Below are 14,549 nucleotides of genomic sequence, written 5' to 3'. Positions count from 1 at the left end.
AGCGGAGAAAGGAGGAGCCAGTATAGAAAAACCCTGCGGGTTTGGACTTGACCAATAGCAATATTCTCAATCCCTATGACATATAGGTATAGGAATAGGAAGATAGAACAGATGAATGCGTGGCTAAAGGGATGGTGCAGGGGGGAGGGCTTTAGTTTCCTGGATCACTGGGCCTGCTTCTGGGAAAGGTGGGACTTGTACAAGTCGGACGGTCTACACCTGAACCAGAGGGGGACCAATATCCTTGCGGGGAGGTTTGCTAGCACTGCTGGGGGGGTTTAAACTAACTTGGCAGGGGGATGGGATACAGAGTGGAGCTATAGTAGGGGGTGATTTACAGCCAAATACAGAGGAAGAAACAAGTCAGCTGGGAAGGCAGAGAAAATATGTGAGGGCAAAAGGAAATATGGCAAGGCTGGAAGGCATTTATTTTAATGCAAGGAGTCTTGCAAATAAGGTGGATGAACTGAAGTTGTTGTTGAACACATGGGAGTACGATATTGTTGCTATCACGGAGACATGGTTGAGGGAGGGTCAGGACTGGCAGCTCAATATTCCGGGGTATAGAATCTTCAGGAGAGACAGAGGGGGGTGTAAAAGGGGAGGGGGTGTTGCAATATTAATTAAGGAGTCGATTACTGCTGTAAGGAGGGATGATATATTAGCGGGTTCCTCTAATGAGGCCATATGGGTAGAACTTAAAAACAAAAAGGGGGCAAGCACCTTGCTGGGAGTGTACTATAGGCCCCCAAACAGTCAGGGGGAGATAGAGGAACAGATATGTAGGCAAATCTCAGAGAAGTGCGAAAATAATAGGGTAATAATAGTGGGGGATTTCAACTTCCCCAATATTAATTGGGATAGTCAGAGTGTGAAAGGCTTAGAGGGTGCAGAATTCTTAAAGTGCATCCAGGAGAGCTTTTTGAGCCAACATGTAGAAAGTCCTACAAGAGAGGGGGCGGTACTGGACCTAATTCTAGGGAATGTAGCCGGGCAAGTGGTGGAAGTGTCAGTAGGAGAGCATTTTGGCGACAGTGACCATAATTCGGTGAGATTTAAGGTGGTCATGGAAAAAGACAAAGACGGCCCGGAAATAAGGGTTCTAAATTGGGGGATGGCCGATTTTAATATAAGGCAGGATCTGGCCAAAGTGGACTGGGAGCAGCTACTTATAGGAAAATCCACATCAAAGCAGTGGGAGGCTTTCAGAAGGGAAATAGAGAGAGTACAACGCCAACATGTTCCTGTAAAGGTCAAGGGTGGGACCAACAAGCAAAGGGAACCTTGGATGACAAGGGATATACAAAAATGCATTAGGAAAAAAAGGGGGGCTTTTGGCAGTTACAAAAGACTAAAGACGGAGGAAGCCCTAGAGGAGTATAAAAAGTGCAGGGGCATACTTAAAAAAGAAATTAGGAGGGCGAGGAGGGGCCATGAAATAACACTGGCGAGCAAAATAAAGGAAAATCCTAAGATGTTTTATAAGTATATTAAGGGCAAGAGGATAACCAGGGAAAGGGTAGGGCCCATTAGGGACCAAAGTGGCAATCTGTGTGTAGAGCCAGATGATGTAGGCGGGGTTTTAAATGAATTTTTTGCATCTGTGTTCACTATGGAGAAAGATGATGTAGACATAGAAATCGGGCAAGGGGACTGTGACATACTTGAACATATTAGCATCGAGAGGGAGGAGGTACTAGCGGTTTTAGCAGGCCAAAAAGTGGATAAATCCCCAGGCCCGGACGAGATGTATCCCAGGCTGTTGTGTGAGGCAAGGGAGGAGATTGCAGGGGCTCTGACACAAATTTTCAGAACCTCTCTGGCCACAGGGGATGTACCAGAGGACTGGAGAACAGCTAACGTAGTACCATTATTCAAGAAGGGTAGCAGGGATAAACCAGGGAATTACAGGCCAGTGAGCCTAACATCTGTGGTAGGGAAATTATTGGAAAAAATTCTGAGGGACAAAATTAGTCTCCACTTGGAGAGGCAAGGATTAATCGGGGATAGTCAGCATGGCTTTGTCAAGGGTAAATCATGTCTGACAAATCTGATTGAATTTTTCGAGGGGGTGACTAGGTGTGTGGATGAGGGAAATGCTGTGGATGTGGTTTACATGGACTTCAGTAAAGCTTTTGACAAAGTCCCGCATAGGAGACTGGTCAAGAAGGTAAGAGCCCATGGGATCCAGGGTGCCTTGGCGCGTTGGATCCTAAACTGGCTGAGTGGCAGGAGGCAGAGGGTGATGGTCGAAGGTTGCTTTTGTGACTGGAAGCCTGTGTCTAGTGGGGTACCTCAGGGATCGGTGCTGGGTCCCTTGCTGTTTGTGATCTACATAAATGATTTGGATGAGAATGTAAAAGGTATGATCAGCAAGTTCGCAGATGACACGAAAATTGGTGGGGTGGTAAATTGTGAGGAGGAAAGCCTCAGGCTACAGGAAGATATAAACGAGTTGGTCAGATGGGCGGAAAAGTGGCAAATGGAATTTAACCATGAAAAGTGCGAGGTGATGCATTTTGGACGGACAAATAAGGCAAGGGAGTACACAATGAGTGGTAGGACCCTGGGAAGTACAGAGGGTCAGAGGGACCTTGGTGTGCATGTACATAGATCCCTGAAGGCAGCGGAACAGGTAGATAAGGTGGTTAAAAAGGCATATGGGATACTTGCCTTCATTAGCCGAGGCATAGAATATAAGAGCAGGGAGGTTATGATGGAGCTGTACAAAACGCTGGTGAGGCCACAGCTGGAGTACTGTGTGCAGTTCTGGTCGCCTCACTATAGGAAGGATGTGATTGCTTTAGAGAGGGTGCAGAGAAGATTCACCAGGATGTTACCTGGGATGGAGCGCCTCAGCTATGAAGAAAGACTAAACAGGCTGGGGTTGTTTTCATTGGAGCAAAGAAGGCTGAGGGGGGACCTGATTGAGGTGTACAAAATGATGAGGGGCATAGATAGGGTAGATAAAGAGGAACTTTTCCCCTTAGTAGGGGGGTCAATAACAAGGGGGCATAGATTCAAGGTAAGGGGCAGGAGATTTAGAGGGGATTTGAGGAGGAACTTTTTCACCCAGAGGGTGGTTGGAATCTGGAACTCTCTGCCTGAAAGGGTGATAGAGGCAGGAACCCTCACAACATTCAAGAAGCATTTGGATGAGCACTTGAAATGCCATTGCATACAAGGCTATGGACCAAATGCTGGAAAATGGGATTAGACTGGACAGGGATTGATGGACGGCGCAGACACGATGGGCCGAAGGGCCTCTTTCTGTGCCGTAAAACTCTATGACTCTATGACATGGACAAAGCTGTAGGCAAAGAACAACACCATGGAGCAATGGGTCACTAGCAGGTAAAGAAGAGAGACTACAGGAAACTCTTTGGTATCCGGCACCGACGGGACCGGGATGTTGCCGGTTGATTAAAAATTCCAGATGACGGAGAGGGTTATCTACCGAGGCTATTTTTAACAAACAAAAATAAAAAATCAAGAAATGTGCGGTATACAGTAATTGGGTACTCTCGGCAGCGCGGGAGAGTTAGACTCCTCTTATTGAGGTGTTCGGACTTCTGACAGCGCCAAGAAGCCGAGTAGTGGAAGTTTGGAGAACTACCCCCACTGACTAACTCGGTCACCGCGGGAGACTCGGACTCGGACTCGGCAATATTTCCGGTTATTGAGGTGTTGTTTTCGGAACATGAATTTTGCCGGTTAATAGAGAATTCCGGATATTTAGGTGCCGTTTAAACAAGAGTTTCCTGTATTCAAGTTATAGAAGGATACAAGCTACAACACAGGAGGGGGCTCAGGATATCTATGGCAGTTCTTTGTTAGAGCAATCAGAACTGATCTGACTGCCTGCTCTCTCCCGAGGATGCTTGATCTTCCTCTGCTTCAAATATTTAGCCACTTAAGAGACACAATGGTCTGTGCCTCAACTACCCCCTACAGCAAAGCATTTCACGCTCCAACAACGCAGTGTAAATTAGTGGTATGGACAGCCTGTGGGACCCACTGACTCCTGAGCCTGAAATCCCAGCACACGATCCCGACGGGAGAAGCTCCACACGAGGAACACATATTCACACAACATACCTTTGTAATACTGGAGGCTTACAGAAATGATATAATACTGAGTTATGTTACCACCAACTTGGTTAGCATTTGCTTTGTATTATTGAGAAAAATGCTGCCCTAGGCCAGAATTTATTTTATACTAACGCCACCTGAGGCTCATACAGTTCAACCCGACCTTCCAACCAGCAGTAATTCCCGTTCGTTGGCATCCTTCCTGATCTTTCTCCAGATATCCATGGTGAACAGTGTGCTGCTGCTGTTGAATATTGACGTCAGGGATGACATGAGAGCAGCCATTATAACTGCAATCATTAGCCCCCGTAAACCTGGAATCAATTCGAAGAGCAACAACAGTTAAGACCAATGCACTAAGTAGCGCTGGTTTGTTATTACAAAATGGCAGGCCTGTATTTATACTTGCAAGTATAGCAACAACAACAACTTGCATTTATATAGTGCCTTTAACATAGTAAAACGTCCAAGGCGCTTCACCGGAGTGATTATCAAACTAAATTTGACACCAAGCTACGTAATGAGATATTAGGACAGGCGACCAAAGGCTTGGTCAAAGCGGTAGGTTTTAAGGAGCGTCTTAAAGGAGGAAAAAGAGGTAGTGAGGCGGAAAGGTTTAGGGAGGGAGTTCCAGAGCTTGGGCCTCGGCAGCTGACGACACGGTCGCCAACGGCGGAGCGATGAAAATCGGGGAAGCGCAAGAGGCCAAAATTGGAGAAACGCAGAGATCTCGGAGGGCTGTCGGGCTGGAGGAGGTTACAGAGATAGGGAGGTGGGAGGCCATGGAGGGATTTGAAAACACAAATGAGATTTTAAAAATCGAGGTGTTGCCAGACCGGGAGCCAATGTAGGTCAGCGAGCACAGGGGTGATGGGTGAACGGGACTTGGTGCGAGTTAGGACACGGGCTGCAGAGTTTTGGATGAGCTCAAGTTTACGGAGGGTGTAAGGTGGGAGGCTGGCCAGGAGTGTATTGGAATAGTCGAGTCTAGAGGTAACAAAGGCATGGATGAGGGTTTCAGCAGCAGATGAACTGAGGCAGGGAATAAAGAGAATAGATTGAGCGAAAGAATCATTTTGCTGTGAGTACTGGGCTAAAGCGTGGTTTAAAAATGGTTAAGTGTTTTGATAGAGTAGAGATGTCGATTTATTTTGCATTGCCTTTATAGTAACCATGCAACTCAACTTATTCTAGAACTAAGCAGGAAACTAGTTAATTTAATTATTTGTTTGTTCCATGCAGAAGGGCTAACATTCTTCTGTGAGAAGAGAATTCAAACAATGTATACAATGAAAGTTGCCACTAGTATAAATAATTTAAATATTTCTCCTTATTGAATTCTGGAAAATTCAAATTGTGCATTTGATCCCAGTTTATACTGGATGTTTGCCCACATTTTCCCAAACAGGCATCTCCCACCAACCCTGTAGGTGTACAAAAGCAAAATACTGCGGATGCTGGAAATCTGAAATAAAAACAGGAAATGCTGGAAATACTCAGCAGGTCAGGTAACATCTGTGGAGAGAGAAACAGAGTTAACGTTTCAGGTCGATGACACTTCATCAGAACTGGAAAAAGCTGGAGATGGAACAGGCTTTTAAGCATGTGTAGGGGCAGGGAAAGGGGGGAGGGGAGGAAGGAACAAAAGGGAAGGTCTGTGATAGGATGGAAGGCAGGAGAGATTAAGAGACATTAAGAGAGATTAAGAGATGATGCAAGGCAAAAGGAGATGGTAATGGGACAAGTTAAGAAACAAAAGATGGCTCTAGATGAAGTGTAAATGGCACTGGCAGAATGAAAGACGCTGCCATGTGGGAGAGAGAATATTTTTTTGAAATAAATGGGAAAAAAAGGGATAGGGGCAGAGGGTATGGTCTGAAATTGTTCAAATCTATGTTGAGTCCAGAAGGCTGTAAAGTGCCTAATCGAAAGATGAGGTGCTGTTCCTCGAGCTTACGTTGAGCTTCATTGGAACAGTGTAAGAGGCCGAGGATGGTGAGGTCTCAGTGGGAGTGGAGCGGAGAATTAAGGTGACAGGCGACCGGAAGCTTGGGGTCACCCTTACGGACTGAACGGAGGTGTTCCGCAAAGCGGTCACCCAATCTGCGTTTGGTCTCCCCAATGTAGAGGCGACCGCATCGTGAGCAGCGAATACAGTATACTAAATTGCAAGAAGTACAAGAAAATTGCTGTTTCACCTGGAAGGAGTGTTTGGAGCCCTGGACAGTGAGAAGGGTGGAGGTAAAAGGGCAGGTGTTGCATCTCCTGTGCTTACACACTGTAGGTGTTTTTGGTGTAAGCTGGTAGCAATTTTGAACCTGGCATTACACAAGCATATAGCACAAAAGGAGACCATTTGGCCCACTGTGTCTGTGCCGGCTTTTTGAAAGATATTAATCCCTGCTCTTTCCCCATAGCCCTGCAAATTTTAATTTGGGCAAATAACATACTGCAACCATCAACAGGTTTATTACCAGGCACTTCAAAGGATGAGATTATTCTCCCTGAGCCACTCAAAAGGTTGACAATTCTGCCCTTTATTTACCCTATTGTGGCCTTGGGAATATTGCCACTGGGAAATGGGAGGGGTTTTCATCTCCGTCTGTACAGACTTTGTGGAAACCAATTTAGCAATCTTCTCATTCCCTCTGATCCCCTTGCTATATACAGCTGGTCAGCTTCCACTGGCGACTTCATTTATCCAATGTGTGCAGTTCTGGTGCATCATGTGACTCCATCCTTGTGTCACTCCCTTATGGTGACTGTCACTATAACAACTGATTGTATTTTAATTATTCATATGATTCTGTTCTTTCTTAAAGGGTGGAAAAATAAACTTCTTTTCCTCTTCCGATGGAGATGTTAAAATCTGACTAAACAGGACTTACTAGTAATGTTTAATGGGTCCAGCCAGACTTCGACAGGCGTAGCTGCCTCTTTGTTGCTATAGTATTTGTAAAGGTGAGAATGTTTGGCTGTTAGGTGTGTATAACTAATTAAGCTTTCACCTGTAGTAAATCTGGCACCAGGCAAATCAAACTATTCAGTCATCTTCACCTCACCCGTGATGTGACTGTGGAGAGCCTAAGCAAACATTTTGAACACTGCCTGGTGCAGTGACCCCCTGACAACATCTTGGACTAATAAATGACAACACCACATCCTGGCTGTGGTTTTGAAGCGACAAGCTATGGTGATGACTTCACCTCTCACCTTCAAAATAGACAGCAGCTGGTTTGCTTTTGGCTTTTGATTAGTGTTTAAGAGAATCACACAGCGCAGAAAGAGGCAATTCAGCTCTTTGAAAGAGCTATCCAATTAGTTGCACTCCTCTCCTGCTGTTTCCCCATAGCCCTGCAAATTTTTCCTTTTTAAGTAGAGATCCAATTCTCTTTTGAACGTTACTGTTGAATCTGCTTCCCCCACCCTTTCAGGCAGTGCATTCCAGATCATAGCAACTCCCTGAGTAAAAGAAATTCTCCTCATCTCCTCCCAGGCAGTGTCAAAAGTGTTTGCATAGGCTCTCCACAGTCACATCACGGGTGAGGTGAAGACGACTGAATAGGTTGATTTGCTTGGTGCCGGATTTACTACAGGTGAAAGCATAATTAGTTATACCCACACCTAACAGCCAAACATTCTCACCTGTACCAATAATATAGCAACAAAGGGGAAGCTACACCTGTAATAATTTTTTGCCAATTATTTTAAATTTGTGTCCTCTGGTTACCGACCCTCCTGCCAGTGTAAACAGTTTCTCCTTATCTACTCTATCAAAACCCCTCATAACTTTGAACCCTTCGATTAAATCTCCTTCTTGTATGTTAAGCATAGAATTTTACAGCGCACAAGGAGGCCATTCGGCCCATCGTGCCTCTGCCGGCTCTTTGAAAGGGTTATCCAATTAATCCCACTCCCCTGCCCTTTTCCCAAAGTCCTGCAAATTTTTCCCATTGAAGTATACATCCAATTCCCTTTTGAAAGTTATTATTGAATCTGCTTCCACCACCCTGTCAAACAGTGCGTTCAAGTATCATTTTGAGTAAATTAACATTAACTTTGCTTCCAGATGAAGTCTTGGGTGTTTTCTGTTTTTCATCACTTTTGAGTTACAGTCCCCACCACGTACAGCAGGCACATTGGTGTTAACGCGATTAACCTTGTATAAGTGTTGGGACGGTGTATCATCCTTTAGAGGCGCTGAGAGAGAATGGGAACACGTGAAGAGCACAAACTCTTTGCTTGATTAAATCTGTGCTAAGAAATTAGATCACGCCACACCCGTTTTTGGCCTACGGGTCCAATATAGCGAATAACATGCGCGTGCTCATTCCGCGCTGGAAGTGATAAATTTTGATAAAGGCTCCTGCGTAGAAGCGGGGGTTAGTCCCTTTGCATACGCAAATAGGCTGCCTAACACCTATTTGAGTTCCCCTTTGCAATATGCACTGTGCGTGCCGAGGTCGGTTTCCTCAGGCGCTTGGCTGACAAACCAGCCATCCTTAAAGGGACCGCAGGAGGCTAGGTAAGAAAGGCAAGGTTTATTGTTTTTTAAACTTACCTTATTGTGGAACCGGGAGGAGCAGAAGCGGTCCTCCTGGCACCACTTTAAATTTGTGTGCCGCTGCCGGCCATTGCGCGCCCCACCCTGCCAATTGCCTCCTCCCACCCCCGCCCCCCCCACCACCCCTGGACACTCATTGGCACTGGCGAGCTGCCTCTGGGGCCTTGACTGGCATCCACTAATAAACAAATGGGAACTTCAGACCAATTTCCCAGGGGGGTCCCTTTAGGCGCGTGCACAGCACCAGGATTGCACCCCGATTTGGGCAAGCTCCAATTTCTAGGCCCAAGGTTCTTGTCTAGCGTTCAACTGAGACAATAGAGTAAGGAAAGTGTTACTGTTTCTCTGAGCAGGAAGTCCCAAAGTAAATATTATCCTAAAGACTGTTAGTACAAGCCTGGAGCAGCAATATAGCACGTAAAGATCAGTTGACTCTGTTTTATGATTATCCAAATTTATATCTGGCAATTCTCGTAAGCTTCTTTAACTGCTACAGAAGCATCCTTGGTTGCTCCTTTCTAAAAAAGAAAGACTTTGTCAACCTGAAACATTGGGCCAGTAATTCCGGTCCCAACGCGTGAGTACGGACGGGGTACTCACGCGTGGGCCCGTTGGAAGTGCCGGATTTCAGCATGCACAGCGCATGCGCGGGAAACCGGCATTTCCTCCAAGGGGTTCAGAGGTCCAACGCGTGCGCGCAGGGCTCTGCGCGCACACGTTGAACTTCCTTCTTTTTGACAGGTTTGCGCGTGTGTAAGGGCCTCCCCTTTTCATGAATGTAAAAAGGAGACGTAAGAACTTAATTCTTTAAGGTAAGTGGTCTATTACTTAAAATTATAACATTTTTTCCACCGCTTTATTGTTTTTAAGGACTTTACAGTAAGGTAAGTGTAGTTTTAGACCCGATTTAAAAAAAAAAAAAATTTCAAAAATTTTATTAATTGTTTAAAATAGTTTTTTAAAGTTATTTATAGTTTATTTAATTATTGGGATGTTTTTTTAAATTTTATTTAAAGTTAAACTAGTCTTTTGGGCGCCCGTACTTTTCATGAGTTTGACAGTTCTTACTATCAAACTCATGAATGAAGTTTCCCCTCCCCTGATTGGCTGCACAGTGCTCACCTGATCCCAGCCGGCACATCGAACTAACTACGCCGCTGGATCAGGTAAGCACAGCGCGCCGACATCTGAACCGGGCCAGTGACAGGAATTCCAAGCAGGCCCAGGCTTCAGATGTCGGCGCGCCGGGTGAGTGCACATCGGGGGCTTGCACGAGCGGCAAGCCCCCGAACCTAATTTCTGGGCCAATAACTCCGTTTTTCTCTCTCCACAGATGCTGCCTGACCTGCTGAGTGCTTCCAGCACTTTCTATTGGTATTTCTTGCATTTATAAAGCACCTTTCACAACCTCAGGACGCCCCAAAGCGCTTTACATCCAATGAAGTACTTTTTGAAGTGTAGTCGTTGTTGTAATGTAGGAAACGTGGCAGCCAATTTGTGCACAGCAAGCTCCCACAAACAGCAATGTGATAATGACCAGATCATCTGTTAACGTAAGACTTTGCAATGTGAAACGGCTGTCCCCGGGTGCTCAAGTGGAGACTGAAGCAAGCAGTAGGAACTTGAAGTGGAGATACTTGGTGGTGAATCAGGCAAGGCCAGCAGCTACAGATTGTTGTGAAGATGCCACCATTACAGGTAGGCCCAACAAAATGACTCTGCAGTATACCTGACTGAGCATTTGCAGGAACTTCATGGAAGTTGGTTTTTTTAAATGGCCACTTTTAAATGTTAAACCGAGGCCCCATCTGCCCTCTCAGGTGGATGTAGAAGATCCCATGGCCACTATATGAAGCACAGCTGGGGAGTTGTCCTCGATGTCCTGGTCAACATTTATCACTCAACCAACATCACTAAAACAGATAATCTGGTAATTTATCTCACTGCTGTTTGTGGGACCTTGCTTTGTGCAAATTGGCTGATGAGAATCTCTGTTACAACAGTGACTATGTCTGGAATTTTCTGTACCTGGGTGGGTCCGGTGCGGGCGGTCGCCGTGGCGGTTTGCAACATCCCACTGCAGAAATCGACTTTACGTTAATGGGGCCTATTAAGCCCATCCTGCGCGTTATCCTGCCCTATTAAATGGCATGGATCTGATGACATCATCGATAACGTGTTTTCAGCCAGGATATTTAAAGGAGCCATGGCCACATTGCATTTGAAGTTTCATCTAGGAGTGTGCAGTCACTGCATTGGAGCTTTTGATTGCTCCAAACACTTGGAAACATGACTGCACAGAGGCAGAGGGCTGCACCCTTTTGTCCAATGACTTCCTCCATATGCTTGTGGAGGGAGTCAGAGCACGCAGGGAGGTCTTCTTCCCTTCGAATGGGCAGAAGAGACCTCGCCAGGAGACAAAAAGATCCTGGCTCTTCAAATTGCTGAGGAGGTGAACAGCAGGGATGTGGTCAGGAGGACCTGGGTGAAGAGCCAGAAACATTTCAATGATCTCATTAGATCAGGAAAGGTGAGTCCAAAGCCACACTCAACTTCATCCTGCTGTGCCTCTCATCACATCCCCATCACTCTGCCTCCCCAACGCTATACCTGCACATCCTTACTCACACCAACATACCTTGCACCTCCACCCATCCCTCTCTCTCTATCTATATTATCACATCCCCATCTTACGATCCACCCTTCACACTCCCCCTCATCCTAATGCAATCAGACCAACTAACAACACACAAAGAGCCCACTTGGCATTGCCACCCCACTCCATCATAGTCTCCCTCTAAAGATGTAACTCATCCATTCCTTATACTCATTCCATCACTCTCACTCAACCTTCTCCTCTTTCCCTCCTTGCAGGAAAAGAGAGCCCACAATAAGAGGGAGAGGGAGAGAACTGGAAGTGACCCTCCATCATTTGCCACCTTCACAACAGCAGAAGAGGCAGCGTTAGAAGTATCAGGAGTCACCAAGCAGCTGGAGGTGGGAGACGGAAAGAGAGGGACATCTCAGCAACCTGGTGACAGAATTACATATCATACAGCTACATGGCATACATCAGTCACTCATATGGGAACTGATGTCATCAGCCACTGAATGGTCATCATGTGCATAATGGTATGTGTACCCATTCTTCATATGACATATGTAACTCATCTCTTTGCTCTCCCACAGGTCCACCAAGAGCCCCCACCACTGTCCAGGAGGAAGAGGAAGACGGCTCCTCTGAGGGCACGGCGTCACCAGACATGAGCGCACCCAGCACCAGTGCAGAGACGCACCCCACGCGAGATAGAGTAGTGTTGTCACCTGGTGAGGCACAACTCACAAGTGAGCAAGAGCAGATGGTGGAGTCAGGGACGGCAGTGGAGACTCCTCGCCAGAAGGCACAGGATGCGCTCAGCTCTGCTCAGCTGCATGCAGGCACTGAGCCTCGGGGGCCATCCAGAAAGAGGGTGATCCTGGAGGTACAGGAAGAAGTGCAGGGGGCTCTGACAGGTTTTGCGACTGCGATGTCTGCAAATGTGCAGAGAATGGAGGAGTCCATCTCCAACACAAGCACCACTGTGTCGCAGGCGATGGCGACTGTAGACTCTTCCATGGAAAGGATGGCCACCTGCATGGAGCAGCTGATGCACCACTCACAGGAGCACATGCTATCTATGGAGAATAGATGGCAGAGGCTCATAGACCTCCTCTCTAGGAGGGATGACAGCATAGATGTGGGTCCTCATGGCCCAACTGATATGCAGCAAGGTGCTCTCTAGCTCCTTGCTACCAGGGAAGTGCAGGTGGCCCATGAGGGGGATGATGCTGAGAGGAGACATTGGAAGTGTAGGTTCCTCTCAAAGCGCTTACACTTCTCCCCCATTACCACCCCTCAGTCAGAGCCCCAGATGCCTCCTCGGACAGCGATGGCCGAGTCTGCCCCTGCACAGTCGCAGGCAGGAGGATCAGACTTTGGCGTGGCCATCACAGGCTCCAAAACCCAGAGGACGTCCACCAAGAGCGTCTAAGCAGTCACAGCAGGGAAATAAGCAAGCTGCCTCTACCTCTGCTGAAGCCATAGGGGTAGCACCTCGTAGAAGCACGTGTAAGAGAAAGATGACACACAAGCAGATTCACAAGGGTAGCCACTTGGGTGTTTTATTCAATGTTAATGTCAAATTTCCTTTAATGTGATCTCAACCATCAAAATCTTTATTTTCACCACATTCCGGTCTTGGACAAATTTGTGTGCACCTTTGGAAGTGGTGTAGTGAGTTGTAGTGAATGGTGAGACATAACGGTACCTCCAGCAATGGTAGTCAGTGTGAAAGGAATGGTTTGGTCATTGTAGGGATCATTTATGGTGTCGCTGTGGGGTGGTGCCAACCTGGCGGAGCATGTGGCAGCCATATGGGTGTACTGCATAAAGTTATATAAATCTGGCCATGATGAGGCCATCCCTGGCCTCCTGGGCAGCAGTGTGCTCAAGTGCTGGTGGGATCTGGCCCACAGGTTCCTCCAGCTCCTGCCCCTCCTCGTCTTCCAGCTGATGCTCCTCTTCCTTCTCCTGCTCCTCCTCTGAATAGGCTGTGCGTTCAGTGCCTTGCTCCTCATGCAGCGCTAATCCTCATTGCTGCGCTATGTTGTGCAGGGCACAGCAGACCACGACGATTCTGGAGACCCTGGCTGGTGCGTACTGAAGGGCTCTTCCAGATCTGTCAAGGCATCTGAAGTGCATTTTCAGCATGCCTATTGTTTGCTCTATGACACATCTGGTGGAGATGTGGCTTTCATTGTATCTCTCTGCAGCCTCAGTACTTGCCCTCCTCAAGGTTGTCATGAGCCATGTCTTTAGTGGATAGCCCTTATCTCCAAGCAGCAAGCAGGACAGTCTGTTTGGAGGAGCGAAGAGCTGAGGGAGGGTGGACTGGTGAAGGACGAAAGAGTCATGGCAGGTGCCAGGGAATTTGGCGCACAGATGCATGATGATCTTCCTATGGTTGCAGACCAGCTGCACATTGAGGGAGTGGAAGCCCTGTATGAATACATCATCGCTGTAAAGTAACTTGACTAAACTCAAAGTTGACCAAATTTAATGGACCGGCATACCTTGCGAGATTGAAGGCCATGTTACTGGGCAAATTCCGTAAAAATCACAGATAAGGAAGTGGGCCTTGAGCGTCTGTAAAACCTTCGAGCCATTGTTAACAGGAACGTCTTCAGACAATGGCATAACTGGCCTTGAGGCCCACTGACTTACAGATAAGGAGAGGAGAAAGAAAAACAACTACTGGCCATTGTTAACGTGGTCTGGAACACGTACACATTGGGGGATCTGGTAAGTTTTGGGGTATTAAGAGTGCAATCGAAAGACACTAGGGGGTGCTGCAGTGAGTCGGGCGACTTGATCGGTCGCACAGAGAAGAGAACCTACGAGTCACCGCCGAGCTGATCACTCGCTGGTGTTAGTACGCATGTATGCTTGCACTTGCTTGTAATTGCTGTTGATTTTAAATAAAGAATAATTACCCTGAAATCTTTGTCTCGAGTTGTCTGTTCCAATACAGGTCCAAACCCTAAGTACTGTTAGACTGGAGTAAAAATTTGCAGCCCTTGCATTTGACAAAGACTCCTGGGTGATGATGGGGTGCCCTGATGGCCACACGTGTGCAGTCGATGATGCCCTGCACCTGTGGGAAGCCAGCCAGAGTGGCAAAGCCCAACGCCCGCTCAGTAATACTGGCTTCACCAACGGCAAAGTTGATATAATTGGCTGACTTGTCAAACAGGGTATCGGTGACTTGCATGATGCATCTGTGGGCGGCCGACTGTGAGATGCCGTAAATGTCTGCTGCAGATCCCTGGAAGGAGCCTGAGGCAAAGTTGAGGG

The 14,549-nt window shown here is 47.0% G+C and overlaps 1 protein-coding gene across 2 annotated transcripts in view; it reads right to left on the bottom strand.

Annotated features, from left to right (window-relative positions):
- Positions 1–14,549, bottom strand: part of LOC147110504 (sodium/mannose cotransporter SLC5A10-like) — a 161,185-nt gene that overhangs the window by 13,259 nt on the left and 133,377 nt on the right. For both annotated transcript variants that reach the window (XM_086000535.1, XM_086000537.1), the window contains one exon: positions 4,256–4,406. In XM_086000535.1, the coding sequence (XP_085856661.1) occupies positions 4,256–4,406 (151 nt within the window). The remainder of the gene's footprint in view (positions 1–4,255; positions 4,407–14,549) is intronic.

The sequence above is a fragment of the Somniosus microcephalus genome, chromosome 11 (assembly GCF_052327205.1).
Source record: "Somniosus microcephalus isolate GS21.2 chromosome 11, FLI_Smic_1.0, whole genome shotgun sequence".
NCBI classification, from domain to species: Eukaryota; Metazoa; Chordata; class Chondrichthyes; order Squaliformes; family Somniosidae; genus Somniosus; species Somniosus microcephalus.
Note: the sequence above shows the minus strand (reverse complement) of the source record. Positions and strands in the feature narration are given on the sequence as shown.